At 35.3% G+C, this 23,772-nt stretch overlaps 1 protein-coding gene across 1 annotated transcript in view; it reads left to right on the forward strand.

Annotated features, from left to right (window-relative positions):
- The window catches only part of FCHO2 (FCH and mu domain containing endocytic adaptor 2), a 126,038-nt gene that overhangs the window by 88,700 nt on the left and 13,566 nt on the right, over positions 1 to 23,772 (forward strand). The window contains exons 16-22 of the mRNA XM_070357584.1: positions 1,665 to 1,707; positions 4,112 to 4,206; positions 8,674 to 8,777; positions 10,397 to 10,526; positions 14,876 to 14,987; positions 18,309 to 18,464; positions 18,826 to 18,958. Coding sequence (XP_070213685.1) covers positions 1,665 to 1,707; positions 4,112 to 4,206; positions 8,674 to 8,777; positions 10,397 to 10,526; positions 14,876 to 14,987; positions 18,309 to 18,464; positions 18,826 to 18,958 — 773 coding nt within the window. The remainder of the gene's footprint in view (positions 1 to 1,664; positions 1,708 to 4,111; positions 4,207 to 8,673; positions 8,778 to 10,396; positions 10,527 to 14,875; positions 14,988 to 18,308; positions 18,465 to 18,825; positions 18,959 to 23,772) is intronic.

A 23,772-nucleotide genomic window follows, 5' to 3' on the forward strand; every position in this document is an offset into this window, starting at 1 on the left:
GAAGACAATTTATGTGTATTATTTCTTTTAGTTTTAAGATGTGCTTTAAGCTTTAATACATGACTACCACATTTTTCATAAATCAGCAAAACCAAAGAGCAGCTTCTGATTAAGCTTATAAAACAGTTAAACTATCATAACTCTTCATGAAGCAGAAGGCGCTTCTGAGTTTTAGCTTGGTCTTTAAGTCATATCACATTTATAGTTTCTATTATAAAGTTTTTAGTATAGTAACTTAAATTATACTACAAATGATTTGGGGATGGTAACATCATTTGCAGAATCATGAGTTAAACATAACAGGAATTGAACCAGGGTCTCCTGCATTGCAGGCAGATTTTTTACCAGCTGAGCTATCAGGGGAAGCCCAAATACAGCGCACATTGTGGGAAAAACAGAGCTGAGCAGCCCACACCAAAGTTATGCAGTTTTGTGAACAGTGCCTAATAAAAACCATGACATCAGTCGTAATTAAAAATTCTAGCACAGTTCAAAAGACCTATTCTTAGTAAATACCAAACTAAAAGTAAGATTTCATTAATACTTTTAAAAAATAAATGGTAACTAGCTTGTTTATAGGGGATAGGAGGAAAAAGAGTATAAACTCAGTTTCAGCAACTGAGTTATGAAGATGAGGGCAAAGTGCAGAAAGATAAAGAACACCACAGTAAACACTTTGAGGCAAAACATATGGCTGAGAAAAGCCAAATGGGAGAATGTGATATGAATGGGCATTATGTACAATGTGGAATTATTCCACATTTGTTATTGTTTAGTCGCTAAGTAGTATCCAACTCTTCTGTAACCCCATGGGCCCACCAGATTCCTTTGTCCATGGGATTCTTATCCAGGCAAGAATACTAGAGGGGTTTCCCATTTCCTTCTCCAGGGGATCTTCCCAACCCAGGGATTGAACCTGTTGCCTCCTGCATTGGCAAGTGGATTCTTTACCACTGAGTCACCAGGGAAGCCTGTTATTCCTCACAGTTTGCTGTAATTACCCATGCTGATGTGTTCTGCATTCATCAGCTATTCTTGGTGATGCAAAACATTAAGGTGCAGTGAAAATTGCTTATGAACCAACAGAACTTTTGCTTTACTGATGCTGTTCCCCCAGGTACCAGTTGCTTATGAAATGATTCATGTTACAAATGCAGAAGGTAGAAAAATAGACTATCTCATAAAGAGACTGTTGTTCCAGTTTGTTACAAAAATTTTATTTTTCAAAATAAGGTGTTCTTCAAGAGTTAGTATCTACTTTTGGTCAATAAAATAATCACTAATAATATCTTAGAGCTTGAAAAGTGCTTTCATGATTCATCAGTTAAAATTGTTGAGTAGTACATACGCTTTTAAACATCTGTTCTGATTTTTAGAGTTGCATCCCATATTTTTTTATGAACAGCAGTTTAACAAATATGATGGTTTAGTTGACTCAAGTTATTTCTTATCAAAGATACTAGAGATAAAGGTTCAGCAGAAATTCAGCTCTTATTTTAATATTCTTAAATGGTAGAAAATTTGTAAAAGGATTGTTTTCCTTTTCTTCGTGTGTGTGTGTGTTATTATCAGAATTTAAAAGTTGATCTGTGTGTAGTAGTTCTCTTTACATTAAAATATTTTATTGGATTAATTTTTTCATAATATTTCAACTTTTTAACTAGGTGAAGAGTTAACAAAATCAAAGCCGTCTGCTGCATCCAATGAGTAAGTTTTACGTTCAAAATCTTTTGTAAATGACTTTATTTTTTAGAGAAATTTTAGGTTCACAGCAAAATTGAGTGGAAGGTACAGAGGTTTTTGCATATACGCTTTGCCTCCACATATGCCAAACCTCCCCTGCTATCAGAATCCACCACCAGAGGAGCATAGTTACAATTGATGAACCTCTGTTGACAAATTGTTAACACCCCCAAAGTCCATGGTTTACATTAGGATTCACTCTTGGTGTTGTATGTATCCTGTGAGTTTTGACAAATGGATAATGACATGTGTCCACCATTATAGTATCGTACAGAATAATTTCACTGCCCTAAAAATCCTGTGTCTTCTACCTATTTAATCCTTTCCTCCCCGCTACATTTAAATTTTAAGTATCCTTTTTTTCTTTCTAGAGAGTTTTACTTTCTCTGTAGTTTTAACTCTAGAAGACTGTTTATATTCATCCCATTTCCTAAGCTGTGAAATGTCAGAGTTTTTAGATGTTTTAAATTATTTCTCATTTGACAGTATTTATTTCTATGATAATTAGAAAAACATTCATTCCACTGTATTTGGCTTTGGGATCCTCACTGCTGTTTTAAGTAAATGATAGTATCCCAAAGTCATGCACGTCTATTTGTTTTTAACTCTAGTTTACATTGGCGTGTAGCTGATTACCAGTGTTGTGACAGTTTCAGGTGGAGAGCAAGGGACTCAGCTACACATGTACATGTATCCTTTCTCCCCCTGACTCCCCTCCTGTCCAGGCTGCCACATAACCCTGAGCAGAGTTCCCTGTGCTGCACAGTAGGACACTGGTTATTCATTTTAAATACAGCAGCGTGCATGTCTATATTTCAACTAGTTATTCCCATGGAAATTCTCTCACTTTTCCTTCAATTTTGACTTTGTAAAGTAGACTGTATACTTTATGAACCTCAAAACGAAATGTTTCAATTAAGTTGATAAAGGAGAGAAGACGTGTTGCCAGTTGTTCTTAAAAAGAAAAAATATTTTAAGCCAGTGTTGCATGGGTTTTTTCCCTCACTTCTATATTAGTAAGAATACTTTAAATATTTATTGCATGAGTAAAAGTAGACTTAATTAAATGGATAGTTTGAAATGGAAACTTCTGAAGCTAAGCACTAATTGAGCACACCAGTGGTATTCATTTGATTTTTCATTTTTAAAGATAAGTTGTTTAGTGTTTTAAGACTGTTTTCAGGAATCATTTATACAATTATGATTCTGTACTTTATCATAAGTGTGTTTCCATATGGGTACCTGTTGAGATATTAGATCTCTACTTATAAGTGATTGTAATATTTTATTATCGTGGGCCTGTTTTCTCAGATTTCTAAAAAATATTTTAAATAATGGTGGTTTGATACATTAAATTATTTTAAAGAGGGGATTAATTTTATTTTTTTGCATAAATACAATTTTTATTTGTCAAGAATATCTCAGTAAATTTGGGAAAATTAGTTTAAAAAGGGGTACAAACGTCAGGTGTTCAGAATAGAGATTAAGCGTCTTAAAAGGGGTATGACTAAAATGAAAAAGAGAAACATTTATATAAAAGTTTGTATTAAAGTGAAGAGCCAAGATTGAAATCCTGAGAGTAACTAGTTTGGAGGATTCCAAAGGTTAGTGGAGGAAAATCTTTGGTTATGCAGCACATGGAGGTTTCTGAAACGAAAATGTTCATGCTCTTGATTTTGTAGTTAGTCTTGGTAACCTCTCATAAAAAGGCATGTATGACCCATACATCCAGTGGCCCAGGCAGGGATTACCGAGGGAGAAATTCTGCCTGTTTATGATTTACTACAGTGGTCAGACCGTTGAAGTTTGTAGCGTCATTTATATACATAGGGCTTAAGCCACCACCCTGTACTTAAAAGATACTTTTTAAAAAGTCCTTTACCCCCTTTCTTCATCAACTTACAAAATTTCTATTTGATTTCATGTCACTTAAGAAATTTCTGTCCAAGACTGGGTTCTAGATGTGAATTTCACAAATCTGACACTGCCATAGAGTTAGCTCTGTGAGTTTAGGCAGCTCTTTTAGACTCCCCATGCTGCTTTTCATTTGTAAAACTGAAATTAATTTCCATTCTGGCAGCTCCTATGATTATTAGAATATAACAAGATTTAATTTGTAGGGATTAAATTATTCTCACTTAAGAACTTTACATAATGTTATTGTAGGGTTCTGTTTATAGCAGTTAATACAGTTTATTAAACCTATTTACCTGCTAATTAAGTTCTTCATATATTCAACTGGCAGAACATCCAGTTCTTTGATCATATATATTGCTGTTGTAGTTCTTTCTATGAAATGTATTCCTAGATTTTATAACTAATAAAATGCTCATTTGCTAAAATGCTTCTTTTTAAAATGTTGTGATAGGAAAGGGACCAGTGATTTACTTGCTTGGGACCCCCTGTTTGGACCATCTCTTGATTCATCGTCTTCAGCTTCATTAACTTCATCATCGTCATCAGGTAAATATATTTATTTTTTTAAACTGCAGCAGTTATTTTTTCTAACTGATTTATCCATTATTTCAATGTTGTACTTCACTATCAAAAATTTAACTTGTCCTCTGATCATATTGCCATATAAAAGTAATTGTGTACTGATTTGTTAATTTACATTAAAGACCATATGTCTTTAAAGTAAAAATTCATCAAAAACCAACTTTTTTTCCCTTTGTATATCACTGCACAAATAATAATTTTTAGTATTCAACTGTGTGTTAATATAGATGTGTGTTATTGTGTTAATATAACTAGTGTATGTTATATATAACTAGTAATATATAAGATGTGTGTTAATATAACTAGTCCATTCTTGATGTACATTCAAATTGCATCCAATTTTTATTGTTATGGACATTAATAGATAAAACAGATTTTGTCCACACGTCTCATATCTTTATAATAATTTATCAGTACAAGATTTAGGAGTCACAAGGTATGCCCATTGATGCTTATTGCCAAACTGCTTTCCAGAAAGGCTTCAGCACTTCCCAAGAAGTGCATGAAAAGAACTTAATGAATGCATTTTAGTTAGTCTTCTGGAAAGAATATATTAAATTCCTCTTTTCTTCAAAATATAAAATCCCATTAGTCAACAATCAAAGCATGTTTAATAAAACCGCTTGTTCAAAAACAGAAAATAAAATCACTTTAAGTTGATCTTCAAACTTCTTTGGGATTTCAGAAATGCCATACAGTATTTAGAGTTAAGGAAGTGTTGCATGAAGTCCTTTTTATTGTCAGTATTTTATATATGAAAAAATTAAAGTTCAGAGATGATCAGGAACTTCTCTAACACCGTGTAACTAGGAAATGAGGCATAGATTCAAACCTGGATTTTACTAATTCCAAAATCTTCATTCAATTCATCATATTCTGGCAGATAAAACAGTAAGTTACATTGAAACACTTTGCTACAAATACTAAAATAAACACTAGTATTTCCAGTTGGATTGTTTAGAAACTAATGTTTTTTAGTTCTAGAAATTATGTGGATTTTAGGCAACCTTAACTGAAAAATTGAGAATTTTGAAGAGCAAGAATCAGTCGTTAGATAATTGAACATATTCTGAAGTGGCATTATAGCCTTTCTCATTTGGCTTTTGTTTACTGTTCAGTTTTAGGAAACTAATCTTACTAATGGATCTTATAAGTAAAATAATTGTATAGGAAAAACTGAAGTTGTATTAAGGTCTTAATCAAAATTCTCACATTGTCTGTTCTCACAGAGGTTTCCGCCATACAGAAATTTCTTCATAATTCCACCATTGTTTCTGTTTTCTTTAGCACAATCTCTCTCTTTTCAAAAAATTGCTCTTTTCCTCTTGCTACCATCTAAAGAATGTTTTGCCCATATTCCTTTCAACTTCAGGTAAAACAAAAAAATGATACTTTAGTTGTCATTTGATGTTTAGTGGGTTGGGAGTGATAAAACTTTGTTTTTGCTTATTTTAAAATTTATTTTGATACGCTTTTTAAAACCTTCCTATTAAGTCTAAAAAATACTATATTATTTTCCCTTCAAAGAATGTTAGTGTTGTTGAAAAGAGTTATTCTGCTGTGCAATAATTATTATTAGGTCTTCACCCATAATTATTATTAGGTCTTCACCTGGACAGGATATAATTATTGATAAAACTGATGAATACATTATGATGATTCTATTTCATAAGACTGGCTGTAAGTGAAATTATTAAATAGGCATTTTGTCTTAAATTTCCTTCCACCTCTTTTTGCAGTACATGTCTCCCTTATTTTAACATTGTCTACACCATTAACCCATTTTCACGTTAGAATGGGCCAGGTTGTCAGATTATTCCCTCCTCTCTTTTGTCCCCTCCAGAATGTTAATTCATTAATGACTCCATCTCAACTAAACTAGTCTAAGAAAATAATTCCTATCAGTTAGTAACTGATACATTAAACCTTTCAGTGTTTTGTATTTAAAAAACATGCTTGGAGCTTGGTACAGAAGTGTTTTCAGTTGCTTTTTCTACCATATAGATGTTATATATGTATAACTTACATACAAATTTATATATAATAAAAACATGTATATAAAGTTTAATATAAATATCTCATACCTGCCTCCCCTTTGATAAGTGCTAGTATAGACCATCTCAACTCCAACACTGATTTCGCCTGTCTTACTCCCTGTGACAGTTTTAAGTTTTATTGCTTGTTGAGGAACACAGTACCCAGCACCATCACTTTGACACCTTGTCAAATCTTTTAGACTTTTACAGACTCTTAGCATTACCTTTTGCTCCTCTGGGAAAAAAAAAAGAATAATTCTGGCTTTATATATTTTGGGGCCTTAAATTTAGTTTCTTATTCTTGTAATTATTTTCCGCGATGAATATAAAGTTTGAGCTCCTTGTCTTGTTCCATGTATTATTAAAATTTTCTGTTTTTGAGTAATTAAAATAATACTACCTGAAATAACAACTATTTGCCTATATAGATTTATATTTTAATTTTAGAATTTTCTTGTTGCTTCTAGTTTTCAGTTGCTTTCTTCTGTTGCTGTTGTTCTTAATGAACAAAGTAGGAACTCCACTTTTCTCTCCCAGATTGATTTGTCTGGGCGTGTGATAATTCAAAGTTAACTTGAAACCAGGTCAGATTTGGGGTCTAGAAAACCCATCACCAGACTATTCCACCAACCCTCTCTGCTCTCCTGCTGTGATGACGCCACCAGGAAGCATAAAAAATTTTCTTTTGCTTCATGGTTGCAAAGTTGGTGGATTTCCTTTACTGAGGAACTTGTTAAAATTACTAGTGGAGCCCAGAAGGCACTCGAGATTGCATTGTAAAGCTGAATGAAAATACTTTCAGGTTCTCTGGTGCTTTGGATAGATTTGTTTATAATTTATGTATTATAACTTACAACTAATAGATTAATTTATAACGGTGAAGACAATGAATATTGCTGTTAGTTTTTCTCAAAAAGCAAATTCTGATTATTCGAAGAAGTGGAACTTGACACTCCTACCAGGCTTGGATTGAATCAGTCTAAATGCCACTTGTTCTGTATTCACGTGTTAATACCTCTGCTATGTTAAGCCCTCTCACAAGCGTGAAGTAGCTTGAGTGTTGGTCACTGCTGGTTTTGTTGATAATGAACACATCTTTAAAGTAAATGTGTCATCGCACAAGGAAGTATTCCAGCCCTCAGGTTATTTCACATTTTTTCCAGCGTTCAGCTTACAGTAAGGGGGCAGCATGAAAGAACCGGTGCTGACTGGAAGATGGCAGCTGCTAAACTTAATTTCTCATCAGGGTTCTACTGTTTTCTTCAGGCAGCCTGAACTGTGCTTGCATCTTTTATCTCTCCATGTGATCTGCTTTCTAGATAATTCCGTGCCCCCATGCATTTGCTTTCACTCCTATGTAACTGCCTTTTTCTTTGGGTCTCTTCCTACCACCTCCACGCTCCCTTTTACTCCTCCATTGCTGACTAAGAGTTCTCAGCTCTACTGTTTATTTTTATGTGTGCGTACTCAGGCACTTTCTTATATTTTTAGCTTGGCGCGTTGTAAATGTACAGAAGTTACTGAGATACAGTCTTCAATCTAAATTATAGACCCACTTCTTAGAGTGGACCAAAGGAATTTGAAGGGCCTTTTAATTAAGGATTATTTAAATGTATTTGCTTCCATTCTACATTCTTGCTTTGATTATGCTAATACGTGTGTAACTTTTGATAATATACGTTTGAACTTTATTCATTAATTTCTGTCATGCTGAGAGTTATTTTTAATTAGGACTACTAAGATTTGTATTTCTGATTTTTAAAACTGCAACATTTGCAAATAGTGTTGAAAAACATTGAACACTAAATTTATGTAGGATTTAGGAAGTTAATATATAATTTTCTGTGTTTGCCAAAAATTAATTATAGTGATTTGGGGAGGGTTTTTGTAAACTAATAAGATATTTTGATTGTCACCAAAAAATGGCACAGTGTGGTTCAACTTAAAAGTGAGATTACAAGTTTAATTAAGGTAGATATTTTATTTAGAGTTCATGTTTTTACTTTGAAGATGTTGCTTCAAAGGCTTGTTCTTACATAAGTGTAAAGTACAAGTATTGGCAAGAAACTAAAGACCTTAGGCCTTAAATTAGTTTACTTTTACCTTCTTATTAGGTTTAATTTTTATATGTATAAATAATTGAAGCTAATATAATTTATAATTGTCAGTTTTATTGAAAACTTAATTTTTTTCAGGAATATTATTGGTAACTCTGAGAAAGTCATATTTGATAGACTCCCAGCATTTCACAAATAGCCATAATTACATTTGAAAGAAAAAGAACTTCTGAAAAATGAGCTTTGAATCCTAATGATTCCTCTGTCATGGAATGTTTTTATCTAAGGATTGCTATGTATTAATGGTTTTCTTCAAATCCTCTTTTTCCACCCACCAGCCAGGCCCACAACTCCTCTTTCTGTAGGCACCATTGTCCCACCTCCAAGGCCTGCTTCCAGACCAAAGCTTACTTCAGGCAAACTCTGTGGGATTAATGAAATAGTATGTACTCAGTTTTCTTTTTCATTATAACTGTTTTGATTTAATATGCAAATGATATTTTTCTGTATATTCCTTTACTGCTAAATCCTTGGCATTTTCTACTTAAGTCTTCACAGTATAGAAAAATTTCCCTGCCTTATTTCATCTTTTATTTGCCAGTTTAATTGCCAGAATTAAATTTCTAAGTGTCAAGCTTAATCTTTTCCCCTGATACACATCTGCAGTGTTACCCCATAATCCATGTATTGAATGTTTTAGCTGAAGTAAAACAGAACAGATTGAAGGAAAGAAGACTAGTTTGGGAGAGTCTGACTCTGAATAGAACCCAAATATCTGGGGACAGAAAGTGTCTTTCACCTCTTTGTATCTAGTACCCATGACTTGACATGTAGTAGGCACTAAATAGGGAGAAGGTGATGGCACCCCACTCCAGTACTCTTGCCTGGAGAATCCCATGGACGGAGGAGCCTGGTGGGCTGCAGTCCATGGGGTCACTAAGAGTCGGACACGACTGAGCAACTTCACTTTCTCTTCACTTTCATGCATTGGAGGAGGAAATGGCAACCCACTCCAGTGTTCTTGCCTGGAGAAACCCAGAGATGGGGGAGCCTGGTGGGCTGCTGTCTGTGGGATCGCACAGAGTCAGACACGACTGAAGTGACTTAGCAGCAGCAGCAGGCACTAACTAAATACTTAATTCACATAACTTTATAAACAGGAAAGGGTTGTTTTTAATTAAGCTCAGTATTCCATATTTTAAAGATGAAACACCTCAGGAAGTGTTGGTAATGTATTATTGGAACAGTTAGGAATTTGGAAGGAAAAAATCCATTCACCAAGTAAAAGATAAATGGATTAGAATCATATTTTTTGTATTTGTTTTTAACCAGAAAACTGGAGAGACAATAGAATTAAGATTTTCTCCTCTGAATGGGGCAAACTTTTCTCAGTAAGGAGGCATTACAATGAATTATAAGGAAAATGTAGACAGGTTTATAAATGCCAAAAGTGAAGCAATATTTAGGAAGAAAATACTTGCTTCAAATGAAAAAAAGAGTTAGTGAAAACTCAGATAATACTAAGACCTCCTCAAACTAAATCAGGCAAAGCTAATATAGACAGCTCGTAAGACAGAAATGCCAGTTTTGTTTTTATCTATAGCATTAGCTAAAATATTTAAAAATTTATTATTTTTTCCTTCTTCTAAGGTTCATCGATTCATTGCTGGCAAGAGTGCAGAAAAATATTCTCTTATATTATTATAGGCAATGGGGTAAATTGAGTTACCCAAATAGGAAGCAGTTTGGCATTATGTATGAAAAGCTTTCATACTGTTTAATAATTTAGCTTCTGAGAATATATCTTAAGTACGCTTTTTAAAATACAGAAAAAGTTTTATATACATTACAGAAAAAGTTTTATATACAAAGATTCTCTTGACAGGATTATTTTAAAATAGCCTTTTCAGCTCTATGGTATCTAATTGTGAGTTTTAAGAAACACAATAAATTTGGTTTATTAATAGTATGTTAAAACTAATCTTACTTGATACCTAAAAATATTTTCTGATAACTGGGGGATTGTTTGAGCATTTTGGTAAATGACATTTCGTTTTTAAGCCCAGGCCATTCAGCCCACCTGTAACTTCTAATACCAGCCCACCTCCTGCTGCTCCATTAGCACGGGCAGAAAGTTCTTCCTCTATCTCATCTTCTGCTTCACTAAGTGCTGCCAATACTCCAACTGTAGGTAAGTGAGTATCACAGATTGCATGCAAAAGTTAATGTCCAAAATATGATCAGGTTGATTGATGGTAGTAAAGTTTTAACATTTGACATTTTGGTTTTTGGAAACACACCTGGCATTATCAAACTAATAATGATAGTTCCTTTTCTTTTTCACATTTTATATTATCTGAATAGAGAATTTTAATCATGATTAGCACTGTTAAGAATGCATCAAACTTATAAATTTTTGACCAATATAAATATAATTGAAGGCAGAATATGATGCAGTACTTTCTACTGTGAATTGATATTTGCATTCCTAAAAAAATTTGTTTTAAAAAGCAGTTGACTCTGAAAGAAAGAGGGCTTTGTGCTTGCAGTGTGATCCTTGGACCTGCAGCATCTGTCTGTATCACCTGGAAACTTAATAGAAATGCAGTCCTTTTAAGTTAGAAACTGTGAAGTGGGGCTAGCAGTCCTTGAATAGGCCTTCCAGGCCATTCTGATGCATCTTAAGTTTCAGAATCCCAACTCTAATTAAGCTGATTTAATTATACCCAATTTGATTTGTCCGAACTCAGAAGAAATGCATCTTCTGTGTGTATCCAATACAAAAATTGCATGAGTGGTACAGGCTGAGAAAAATGATTTGATTTCTAAATGTCTGAACATGGTGTTACTATTTTATTTTATATACCTTTGTGAACAGACTGTTTTTCCCATGTTTTAACTTTATGTAAATAATATATTCAATAAGTATTTCTGTTTGCTGTAATGGGCACTTTCTTTTTATATTTTGTTTGCATATGTGGTTTTCTTACTTTTTATTTCCATAGAATCTGTGTTTTACTCATAAAGAACATAGGTGGGTCCTGTTAGAAATCAAGCAGGTCTGAGTTACCAAAATTGCTTTAGTCCTTTCCCATTACCTAGATAATTCATAAGGTTTTCTGTTTGTAAAGGAAACTTTAATTTTGATTAAGTTGGAAAATATTTATCGTTTTAGCCAGTGCTGGCAATAGGAGAATCAAAGTAGGTGGCATTGATGGTACAGGCATGCAGGAGGATGTAATGTGGACTTTGTGCAAGAGTTTCTTTAAATCTATCTAAAATGTTCTCTCTCTCTATTGTGATATTTATTCAGCTCTGTGTTCAGATTTAAGTTTTTGCTTCTTGTTCTTGAAAGTATTTTCTTTTCCTGCAATATTTTGTTTTATTTAAATATGATAGAAGATGATAATTTGATTGGGACACTCTGTGAAATTGAAAAGCACAGTGAAACTTCACAAGGTATTGTATTGAAAGCAGATGTATGTGTTGACTAATGATCCTAAAGTATATCTAAAATACTGTTACCCAATTTTTCCTTTTCCAGCAATGTATAGTGTTTAAGAAATCAAGAATAACTCTGAGGTTTAACTGTCTCAATTTTGTACTAATTATGTCCAGTTTCTATACAGGATCTATTAATGATACTGGATAAAGTATAAAAATATACAGTATTTTTGCATTATCTTCCATCCCCCTGCTCTTCTTTCCTCTCTATTAAGATATAACAACAAATATTACTCTGGGGCTATCAGAAGCAGAGAAAAACTGATTAGGAAAGAACCAGAAAGATTATATCAGTGTAAAGAAAACTATAATATAAAGACATCCAAAGCAAAGGCTGTCATACAAAAACCACTCGTACAGTGAGCTGAAGTTAGAGGTGCAGAGGCGGGAAGTAGTTGGATTAAGCACCTGTTTTTCACTTCTGAGCTGAAAGGAATTCCACAAAAATCTATTCATTGATTGTTACAAAGGTAGATACTCTTTATTTCAGCTTTCTCTGTCTGCATTTTCAAAACACATACAGTGTTTAAATATGCAACAGTTAAGTCAGAATTAGAATGCATATTATCCTTAAAAAGAATATCCAAGGAATTATTTCTATACAGTGAGTTATTCTAAATAATAATGCATATTATCCTTAAAAAGAATATCCAAGGAATTATTTCTATACAGTGAGTTATTCTGAATAATACAGTACACATTTAGACTTTTAGGGACTTAAGTAAATATTTCCTATGTCAAACATTTTAAGTATGCATATACAATATGGCCTTGGGAGCAAAAATGGAAAATACAAAGGAGGATATGCAAAAATGTTAAGTAGATTTTGAGTTTTTACCTAACTCTCCAGTATTTTTTCCTTCTCACCAGTATTTCAATAACAGGCTTTACAATTTAGGGGAAACTATTTCAAGAACTCTCATTTTATATGCCTAAATTGGGTAATTGAAAAGAATAACTTTGTAGGTTCTTTTGATTTTTAATGTCAGAGCAGTAGCAGACATTAATGTTACCCCTGACTGTGTGTAAATACTCACTTGTGTAGATTATTTAAGGGAAAAGATTAATTTCATATTTAGGAAAACATAATTTTCTCTAATAAAATATTACTATAGCCTTCCTCTTTCTCTGAAAATATGCTTTCCTGAATTTCTAGTGACTCTCTAGTTTAGAACAAGATATTTTTTAAAAAATTGAACTAATTTAGATTTACAAAGAAATTTTCCCACTGCATGAACATGTGATTGCATAGTTGTAATCACATATCCTAGAAACTACTGCCTCTCAAGCCCTTCATTTAATTATCTCTCGCCTCATTTTGAATTCCTGTCAAGTCATTTGTATCTTCAATCCAGGATTCACAGTGTTCAGTGATCTTGCAGAATGAAAAACACAATCATGTTTCTTTTAAACGTTTCAGTGGCTTTTAGTGCCAGAGGAATAAAATTAAAGGTCCTTCGTGTCCTGTCTGGGTCATAAACACTTCTTCAGACACATTTTCATGTCCTTTCATCACTCAGCCTATCACCCACAAAGTATGTTTCTGATTTGCAAAAAAACTCCTTGTGGTTCAAAAAGGCACCATTTCTTCCATGCCTCTTTGGCAAAGTGTCTGGCATATATTAGTGCTTAGTAAATAGTAGCTGTTGTGATTTTGGGAATACATTTTAATACTGAGTTTATTTTCGTATGAAATTTTAAGTTGTCTTGTTAGGGAGGATTTACTTTCCCAGTGACCTAGAAATAGCAGTTCCTGTTTCTGTGTATTTTTAATCACGGAGCCCTTTTTTTAAATTATGAAGAACCTTCTAAATCAGAATTTATCAAAATCTTTAACATTACAAAATCTTCCTGTCCTCTAAAGGTAACAAAAGCTCTTTCTCATTGTTTGTAGGATACTAAGTTTAGTTGCAAGGCAAATAAAACTGATTTTTGTCAGAATTAATATTGTGGGTATCACGAAGTAACTCATGTTGAAATAAACATATCTGGTGGCTGTGAACATTGTATAATGTTTACATAACAAAAACATACATTCCAGTTTCAGAGCTATGTGTTGATCTAGGTTATTTTTTTCTTTAAGAATGAATAATTACTCTATAGACTTACTTTTACAAAATTGCATCATAAATCATATGTTAAAAGAAATGTTCCACTTTCCGATCAGTAACAGTAATGGTAGGCATAAATGAAAAGAGTACATTTGTAAAGAAAAAAAAAGGCAGTGTGCTATTTGAACGGATTTTTCTGTCATGAAGTAAACCAGATACTTTGTTTAGGTTTTTAAAATACACATGCATTGAATTTGTTTACATTTTGTTATGCTTTTAAAACATGTATGATTTGTCTCTAAAGCTATCTTACTAAGTGAACTTTATGTCAGGAATGTTACACCCAAATGATGTTATTAGTCATATTTCAAGGAAAGATAATATGGGAATATAGTACAAGCATTAGACAAAGAAGAGGTAAAAGAGAATTATAGCAACCCACTCCAGTGTTCCTGCCTGGAAAATCCCATGGACAGAGGATCCTGGCAGGCTATAATCCATAGGGTTGCAAAGAATCAGACGTGACTGAGCATGTGTGCGTGTGCACCCGCACGCACACACACGTACATACACAGCGGTAAGGAGTACATGATCACATTACATTGCTCATTTAGAAGTACTGAATGGAGAGCGATACCTTAAGTAGAAAAATCTCAGGGTAGAACCTGAGAGAATTTAATATCTGAGTGGTTTTGAAGCCATATTTTAGTAACTTCAGCTCTTCATGTGAAGAGCTTTTTCCCCTCTGACATTCCTTAACCCACCCCTTCTGTGTCATTCCATTAAAAGTCAGTGTGACATGTTTTCTTGACTTTTTATTTGTCCAATTTGTTTTATGCTGTTTTTTAACCAGATTTATACTTGGGGCATCTTTGAAACCAGAAATAGAGTTAATTTTGACAAGCTAACATTTTGACTCTACTCTGTCTTGGTATTCAATAGATATCTTTCTATAGGATTAACAAATGACTTATATTTATTCTAGGTGTGTCACGAGGTCCCAGTCCTGTCAGCCTTGGAAATCAAGACACCCTGCCTGTGGCAATTGCCCTCACAGAATCTGTTAATGCCTACTTTAAAGGGGCAGATCCCACCAAGTTAGTTTTTCAAAGATGTGTGTGTGTGTGTGTGTTGCAGGGCACAGGGGACTTGGTAAATTTTGAGAGTTATCTTTTGATTCTCTATAGGCTAGGGTTTTCTATTACTTGTTTACTTGCTTTTTGCTACCAAATATAGTCATTTAGAGATTGTCTTTCAGATATAAGAAACCACTATAATCAGAGTGTTGGCTTTTTTCTAGTTTATGTACCTTTTTGGCCAGGTTTTATGACCAGTGTGACATATCTGTTGTTTAACACATCTGTAGAACAGGATTGTGGCAGCTGACCTAGATGGGGACAGAATTCTGAATCTTCACCTAATGTATATCTTTGGTGAAAGTGTGATTTTTGCAAGAACGACCTACAGTGTATATCTATTTACAGCAGACTCTTGAAGGATTAGTTTAACCTCTTACTTTTAAGAAAATGATCTTTGGGTAAATGATCACTCATTTATTTTTCATGTATAACATTCATTCATTAAATATTTTAGTGCAGGACTAGTATAAGTTTGCATTGTTGTGAAAGAAAGTTTATTAGTTTTCTCTTGAGATAATGTAAGCTCTCTAGAGAAGAACTTTTGTTTACTAAAGTATCCTCAGCACTTATAACAGAATCTTACACATGGTAAGTGTGCAAATATTTTATGAATGAATGTGTGTTGAATGAATAATGTTACTTATGAAAAGTAGAGGTATTGATAATATGCTATGAAGCAAAACCAGGTTAAGGGGATAAACAGTTAACAACAGTCAGCTACTATTTTAGATAAAATGATCAGAGAAAACTTTTTTAGGTTGATTTAAGTAGATGTGTGAAAGACACTGAGGGAAGAGCATTAACTAAAGACACATAACTTGAGTGAAAAGCGTTCCAGGCGGTGTAAGGGACTGAGGTAGAAGCACACTTGAAATATTCAAGAAACAGCAGAAAGAACCATGTCACTGAGTAGAAGTAAACAAGGAGGAAGGTAGCCACGCTAAGTCCACAGGCGGAACAGATCAAGTTGGGTATTGCAGACCATGATAGCGAGGTTGGAATTCATTCTGGGTGAGGTGGGAAGCAAGTTGAGACTTTTGAGTAGAGAAGTGATGAGGTTACTAACCTATATTTTTGAAGTAGCACTCTGCCTGCTATATGGAGAATAAACTAGAAGGAGCCAGAGTAGATGCAGAGAGAAAGGGTTAACCACTGAAGTCCAGGTGAGAAATGATGGTTATTTGTATAAGGGTATTAGCAGAGGAGATGGTGAGTGGTAATGGGAGTTTTGAATATATTTTGAAAAGAGAGCTGGCAAGATTGTTGAGTGTGTAGATTGCCAAATTTAAGACACCTTAGTGGAGATGTTGACGGTAGTTGAATACATGATTCTGGAGTTAGGGAGATAGGTTCAGATTAGGGAGAAAATATTTGGAAGTTATTAGTTTGTACATGACACTTTAAACTGGGGGCATTAGGGTGTAAAGAAGAGATCTGATGAGAACTAAATCCTGGCAAAAACAGGAAGCTAAGAATGATCAGCAGTGGAGTTTGGGACAGCAAGCAATATGAGAGGTGGGGAGAGAACCAATAGAGCAGTATCCCAGAAACTGTGAATAAACTCTCATGAAAGCAGGCGTCAGGTCAAGAAAAATTGATACTGACATTATAGAGGTCATTAATGACCTTCACAAGAGCAGCTCTAGTAGACTGGTGGAGATGAAAGCCTGCTTCAGGGGAGCTCAGGGGCAGGAGATGATGCAAATACAGACAGCTGTATTCAGAGAGAGCAAATGTTAGGCAGTTCTTTTAGGATAGTTTGCTCTAAGTAAGAGCAGAGAAAGTGGGCGGTAGCAGGAGAGAAATCAGAGGAGGCTTTTATTTATTTTAGTTTTTGTGTTTTTTAAAGATAATAGGCATTTCAATATGCATGTGGGAAAAATCTAATATTTATGGAAAAAATTGAACCTGCAGGAAAGGGGACAATTGCATGAGTGAAATTCTTCAGTGTGAGATGTGCTTCAGGACAGAAGTGACAGGATTAACCTTAGGTGCATAGACTTATTATCTCTTGAAATAGGAGGGAAGGCAGAAATATAGATGCCTTCAGCCTAAGGGACATTTAGGATTTTAGCAGTGAGACTGTGAGGAAGTTCTTTTCTCATTTTATTTCCTTCATAAAATTTAAAGGAAAGTCATTGACTGCAGGTGGAGGGGGTGATATTTTACAGGTTAAAGGAGAAAGTAAGTATGAAAAGAGCTAGGGAATGTAGTCGAATATCCTATACCAATACTAAGGGGGTCCAATTGAGAGTTCTGGCTGTATAGTTATATGTTTTTTCTAGTCACGTTGAGCCATGTAGAAGGGGGTGAGGATCTGGATTTGGTTAAGACTTTCGCCAAGCAAGCATAGTCAAGTGAGAGAGAACCAACGGGTGGGTTATACAAAGGAGTGTGCATAATGATGGACCATGAAGTCTCAGGCTGGGGAACTGAGGATATGAAGGGAAGGGAGAATGAAGATTAGTGGAAAAGCTAGAAGGAACATGGACTATGGAGGGTTTTGATGAAGTTGGGGATGCAGTACTAGATGGAATGATTTAGAAACGTAGGAGGTGACAATCTGATCCGTGGGGAGTCAGACTGAGATGATAGCGGGGCTTAAGTGTGGCTGAGGTAGGCTGGAAGGCAGGATCCAGAAGGTAAGGGGCTGAAGAACTAGGTGACCAAAGTACTGAGAAGATTTATCTGTGTGGATATTGAAATCACTAAAAATTTATGACAGGAGTAGTGGTACAGAAACAGATTGACAGTGAGTCAGGAGCTTAAATTTTCAGGAAACGAAATGTTGAAAATGATTTGAAGGGTTCTGATAGAGAGTAGTATAATCTGATGGTTTTTCAAAAGAAGGTGGTTCTTCTTTCAAAAGAACGTTTTTCAGAAGGAGGAAAGAATATACAGTTGTGAGAAGCAGTGAGGAGCAAGGCACCTGCCACTGCCACCACCAGGCCCAGCACTTTGTAGGGTTTGGAGGGAAAACAGCTACAGCTGGAGATAGTGTTTCCAGGGAAGCAGTGGCCTCAGGAGGCCGCCAGCGGATGGTCTGAGCAGACATCATCAGTGTGCTTCCATTTGTGTTTGGAATTTAATTCCAGGGAAGGCTGGTGTTAGACGAATATGTCATTTCACAATTGATCATTTTTTATTAAGAAATAATTCATCCACAATTATAAAATGCTGTATGTATAAATAAAGCCCTTTTTAAACTAAATATGCTTTAAATGGAGATTTAAATGCCTTATTTATAAACTTAAAATTTTTCACAATCTCCACTTTCAGGTGTATTGTGAAGATCACTGGTGACATGACAATATCATTTCCAAGTGGAGTTATTAAAGTCTTCACCAGTAATCCATCTCCAGCTGTGCTCTGCTTCAGGGTGAAAAATATCAGCAGACTAGAACAAATTCTTCCAAATGCACAACTTGTGTTCAGGTTTGTGTACTTTTATTTTGAAGGTGAAATTCCTTTTTAAGAAAATTTTATTTCTTCTTTGAAGCAATAATAGTTCAGTTTGAAGATAGTACCAAAATTATTATGATTAATTAGGCTTCTGCTGTCTTTGTTTTATGCGTGCCGATGGTGGTAATAGTTATTGTTAAATCCTTCTCTGCTGTACATCTTCTCATCTTTTAGGTAGCCTTCTACTGTGTACCATTCTTTATCCCCTAACTTTAATTTTTTCTATCCTATCTTTTGGTTCATTTCTACTAGTCTTTCCCAAGTCACCAAATTACTACAGACAGGCAGATAAAAAAGATAAATAAAATAATGAAAATATTTCTTACACATACAGTGATCCATCACAGTGTGATTCTAACACAAAAGATTTCTGGATGAACATGCAAGCTGTTACTGTCTACCTCAAGAAGCTATCAGAGCAAAATCCAGCTGCTTCTTACTATAATGTAGATGTATTAAAGTATCAGGTAAGTGTCATATCATTAATAAAATATTAAAATATTTTAATATTCAATTAAAATATTAGCAAATAGAATATTGCATGTCATTAAATAACATGTCATAGCCAAAATGAAGTTCATTTGAGCAATGCAAAGGTATTTCAAACTTTAAAAATCTTTTCATAAGCTTACGGAGATTTTGACGAATTTGATCAAATTCACCACCTATTACCAATTAAAATACTCTGTAACTATAAATATATGAATATGTCCTTCATCTGAAAAGACTAGCATATCAATCTTAATAATGAAATACCTAAAGCATTGAAAGAAGTGGCAAAGACACCTATTATTCCTATTAGTACGTAAGATTTTTCTGGATGTGTTAGTATAGTTCAGTTCAGTCACTCAACTGAACTGAAAAGTGTCCAACTCTTTGCGACCTCATGAATTGCAGCACACCAGGCCTCTCTGTCTATCACCAACTCCCGGAGTTCACTCAGACTCACGTCCATTGATTCGGTGATGCCATCCAGCCATCTCATCCTCTGTCGTTCCCTTCTCCTCCTGCCCCCAATCCCTCCCAGCATCAGAGTCTTTTCCAGTGAGTCAGCTCTTTGCATGAGGTGGCCAAAGTGTTGGAGTTTCAGCTTTAGCATCAGTCCTTCAAAAGAACACCCAGGACTGATCTCCTTTAGAATGGAGTGGTTGGATCTCCGTGCAGTCCAAGGAACTCACTCTCAAGAGTCTTCTCCAACACCACAGTACAAAAGCATCAATTCTTTGGTGCTTAGCTTTCTTCACAGTCCAACTCTCACATCCATACATGACTACTGGAAAAACCATAGCCTTGACTAGACGGACCTTTGTTGGCAAAGTTATGTCTCTGCTTTTTAATATGCTATCTAGGTTGGTCATAACTTTCCTTCCAAGAAGTAAGCGTTTTAATTTCATGGCTGCAATCACCATCTGCAGTGATTTTGGAGCCCCAAAAAATAAAGTCTGACAGTTTCCACTGTTTTCCCATCTATTTCCCACGAAGTGATGGTTAGACAAGAGAATTAAGAATTGGTGATAAATTTGGTAAAGAACCAAAGTTATCAGTACAGGTGATATATTTCTGAATATATCAAGAGATATATTGATATCAATATATCTCAAAAGAATCAACTTAAAAACTGATGTAGGAGAATTTAGCAAAGTGGTCATTTAAAAATTAATATTAAAATTAATAGCTTTCAAAATAACCATTTAGGAAAACTAATGGAGAAAAATATTCACATCAAAAAAAAAAAAAACTAATTAGAGCTGGAGACAGTGTCCAAGGTGTTAACACAGGAAGATCCTGAACTCACTTTCTCTCAGGGACACATCACATCTGTAGCTGCATGTGGAATGTTCCCTCTTAAAGAGACTGAAAGATAGCTAAATAGATTCTTCACATCAGCTCATAAGAAAAGGACCACACTGAGGCAAGTAGGAGAGGCTGAGATCCAGCTTCACCACAGGCCTCAACCCCAGCAAAGCAGCCTATTTATTACCTGATGGAACTCAGAAACATGGAGCTTCTTTCTGAGGAACAAATGGTTTGTAACCAGCACAGACACTCCAGCTTCTGAGACCTGCACTTGATAGACAAGTCCCTGAAACATCCAGCTTTGAAAACCAGTGGAGCTCACATCCACAGGAACCAAGGGCTGCAGGGATCTGAAACAGCTTTAAAGGGCTTGCATGCAGACTCAAGTACTCTAGGTATACAAGTGGCCATGTGAAGGAGATGCATTTGCTGATCTTAAAGTGTCAGCTTGAAGGGCCAGGGTGTGAGGTGAACACTCTCCAGGGAATGAGGTGCTGAAGGGCACCTCTTTTGCTCTCTCCCAGCAAACAGGTACCACTTTATGATTATTTTTACTATAGACTTTTTCTCTTGGTGGGCACTACTTTATCCTCCAACCAGTGGACTCTCCCTCTCTCATGCTAAGGCTGGCAGGTGCTATCTTTTTTATTTAAGACTTCCCCACCCCCCTTTCCTTGATGAGTGTCATCTTTGTGCTGTCTTCTGCAACACTGGTATCTACTAGAGGAGTTTTTATAGATGTCTGGTGCCCCAAGTTTTTCAGCTGTAGCCCAGGGACACCCCTTGTTCTGGAGGCCAGGGTAGCTTATAATTCTGAGTCCCACAGGACTGTAACAGTTAGTGAGACAGTTCTTGGCAGGCTACTGCCACCAGGGTAATGCACAGAAAGCAGACTGAAAAGCTTCTGTAGTCTTTCTCTAAAAGACTTCATTTGCTTGGCCTGGAATAGCAGTCCAAGGGACAGGCTTCAGATTTGATGCACATCTAGGAGTCTGCAGGTATGTTCTCAGAGAACATAGGCTTGGGGATGCAGTCAGTTCACTCTCTCTGCCTTGCCCCAGCTCGCCAGTTTCTCCCAGAAAGGAACTTACACACTTGTCCAGAGCCCTGATTTTTATGACTGTCAACCAGGGGACATCTTCAGATCCCCTGATCAGGTGGCCAGCAGGGCTTACACTTGTGTTCAGTCCCACAGGACTATATCTATTTGCCTGCTTTCAAAGCTGCTGCCTGAGGGTCTAGCTTCCTAATCTGAATCTACATGCTGGCAGATTTCCTGCTTTGGAACACGAACCGGTCTTGGCACACCCTTGATCACCAGGAGGTAGTAAATATAAAATAGGCTGCTTGGACAATCACCAAGGTTTGAGAAGCAACCAAGAGCTAAGGCAAGTTTGAACAATAAGGTTCATCTCCTACAAGAGGTTAGTCATTCAAGACTGGAAGGGATGGCTGTTTCACCTAATACAAAGAAGTACAGAAAATCAAATAAAATGAGGAAACAGGAATATATTCCAAACAAAAGAATAAGCTAAAACCTTAGGGAAAAAACCTTGATGAGACAGAGGTAAGTAATTTACCTGATAAAAAGTTCTAAGTAGTGGTATTAAAATGCTCACCTCACTTGGGAGAAGAATGGATAAGCACAGTGAGAATTTCAACAAAAAAGTAGAAAACAAAAGAAAGTAACCCATAGAAGTCACTGAACTGAAGAATAGAGTAACTTATTTGAAATATGTACTGGAGGGGTTCAGCCACACACTACATGAAGCAAAGACAAGACAAGTGAATGCAGACAGGGCAGTGAAACTCACCTGAATCAGAACAGCAGAAACAAAAAACTTTAAAAAGTGGACATAGCTTATTGGACAGCATCAAGCAAACTAACATTCACATTTTGGGAGTTCCAGGAGAATAAAGGGGCTGAAAACTTATTGAAGAAATAATAGCTGAGAACTTCCCTAAGAACCTGGGGAAGGAAACGGACATTAGATCCAGGAAGCCCAGAGAGACCCCCACTAAGACACATTATAATTAAAATGTTGAAAGTTTAAAAAAAAAGAATGTTAAAAGCAGCAATGGAAAAAACCAAGGGAACTCTCTTAAGACCATCAGCAGAAACTTTGCAGGCCACAGGGATATATTCAAAGTAAGTTTTTAACCAAGAATTCTCTACCTGGCAGTTATTGCTCAGAATTGAAGGAAAGATAAAAGAGTTTCCTAGACAAGCAAAATTTAAAGGAGTTCATCACTAATAAACCGGCCTTACAAGAAATGTTAAAGGGACTTCTTAAGCTGAAAAGGGTGCTAATTGGTAACAAAAATATGAAAGTATAAACCTCACTGGTAAAGGTAAATATAAAGTAGAGGTGGATTAATCATATATAGGTAATATGAAGGATAAAAGACAAAAATAGTAAATAACTACAATAATTAGTGAAGGGATACACAATATTAAAAGATGTAAAATGTGACGTGAAAAACAAAATTGGGAGAAGTAAAAATGTAGAGCTTTGGAAAGTATTCAAACTTAAGTTGTTTGCAACTTAAGACTGTTAGGTTGTTAAATGTAAAGTGTTAATGTTGGTCACTTAGTCGTGTCTGACTCTGCAACCGCATGGACTGTAGCCTGCCAGGTTCCTCTGGCACATTAGACTAGATAGACTTAACAGATAATTAGAAAACATTCCATCCAAAAGCAGCAGAATACATATTCTTCTCAACTGCATATGGAACATTCTCCAGGATCATACATCAGGTTAAAATACAAGTCATAATGAATTTAATATTGGAGTCATATCAGGCATCTCTTTCTGGGTCACAGCAGTATGAAACTAGAAATTGGTTACAAGAAGACTGAAAAATTCACACATACGTATAGATTACACAGTATGCTACTGAGGAACCAGTAGGTCAACAAAGAAATCATAGGAGAAGTAAAAAAATACCTTGAAACAAATGAAAATACAATATACCAAAATTAATGGGATGCAGCAGAAGCATTTCTTAGAGTGTAAGTTCAAAATGATACATGCCTACCTTAAGAAGAAAGAATAATCTCAGACAGCTTAACTTTACACCTCAAGCAAGTAGAAAAAGAAAAGCAAACAGAGCCCAGCATTGGTAGAAGGAAGGTAATAACAAAATTCAGAGCAGAAATAGATACTAAGAAAAATGATCAGTGAAACTAAGAGCTGGTTCTTTGAAAAGATAGACAAAATTGACAAACTTTTATCTAAACTCACCAAGATAAAAGGAGGGCTCAAATAAAATCAGAAACAAAGGAGGAGTTGCTACAACCAATACCACTGAAATACAGAGAATCACAAGAGACTGCTATGAACAATTATATGTCAACAAATTGAACAACCTATAAGAAATAGACAAATTGATAGGAACATCCAGCCAGCTTTCCAGTACTGAATCATAAAGTAGAAATATGAATAGATCAGTTCCTAGCAAGGAGATATGAATCCATAATCAG

The sequence above is a fragment of the Bos mutus genome, chromosome 20, assembly GCF_027580195.1.
Source record: "Bos mutus isolate GX-2022 chromosome 20, NWIPB_WYAK_1.1, whole genome shotgun sequence".
In the NCBI taxonomy this organism is placed as follows: Eukaryota; Metazoa; Chordata; class Mammalia; order Artiodactyla; family Bovidae; genus Bos; species Bos mutus.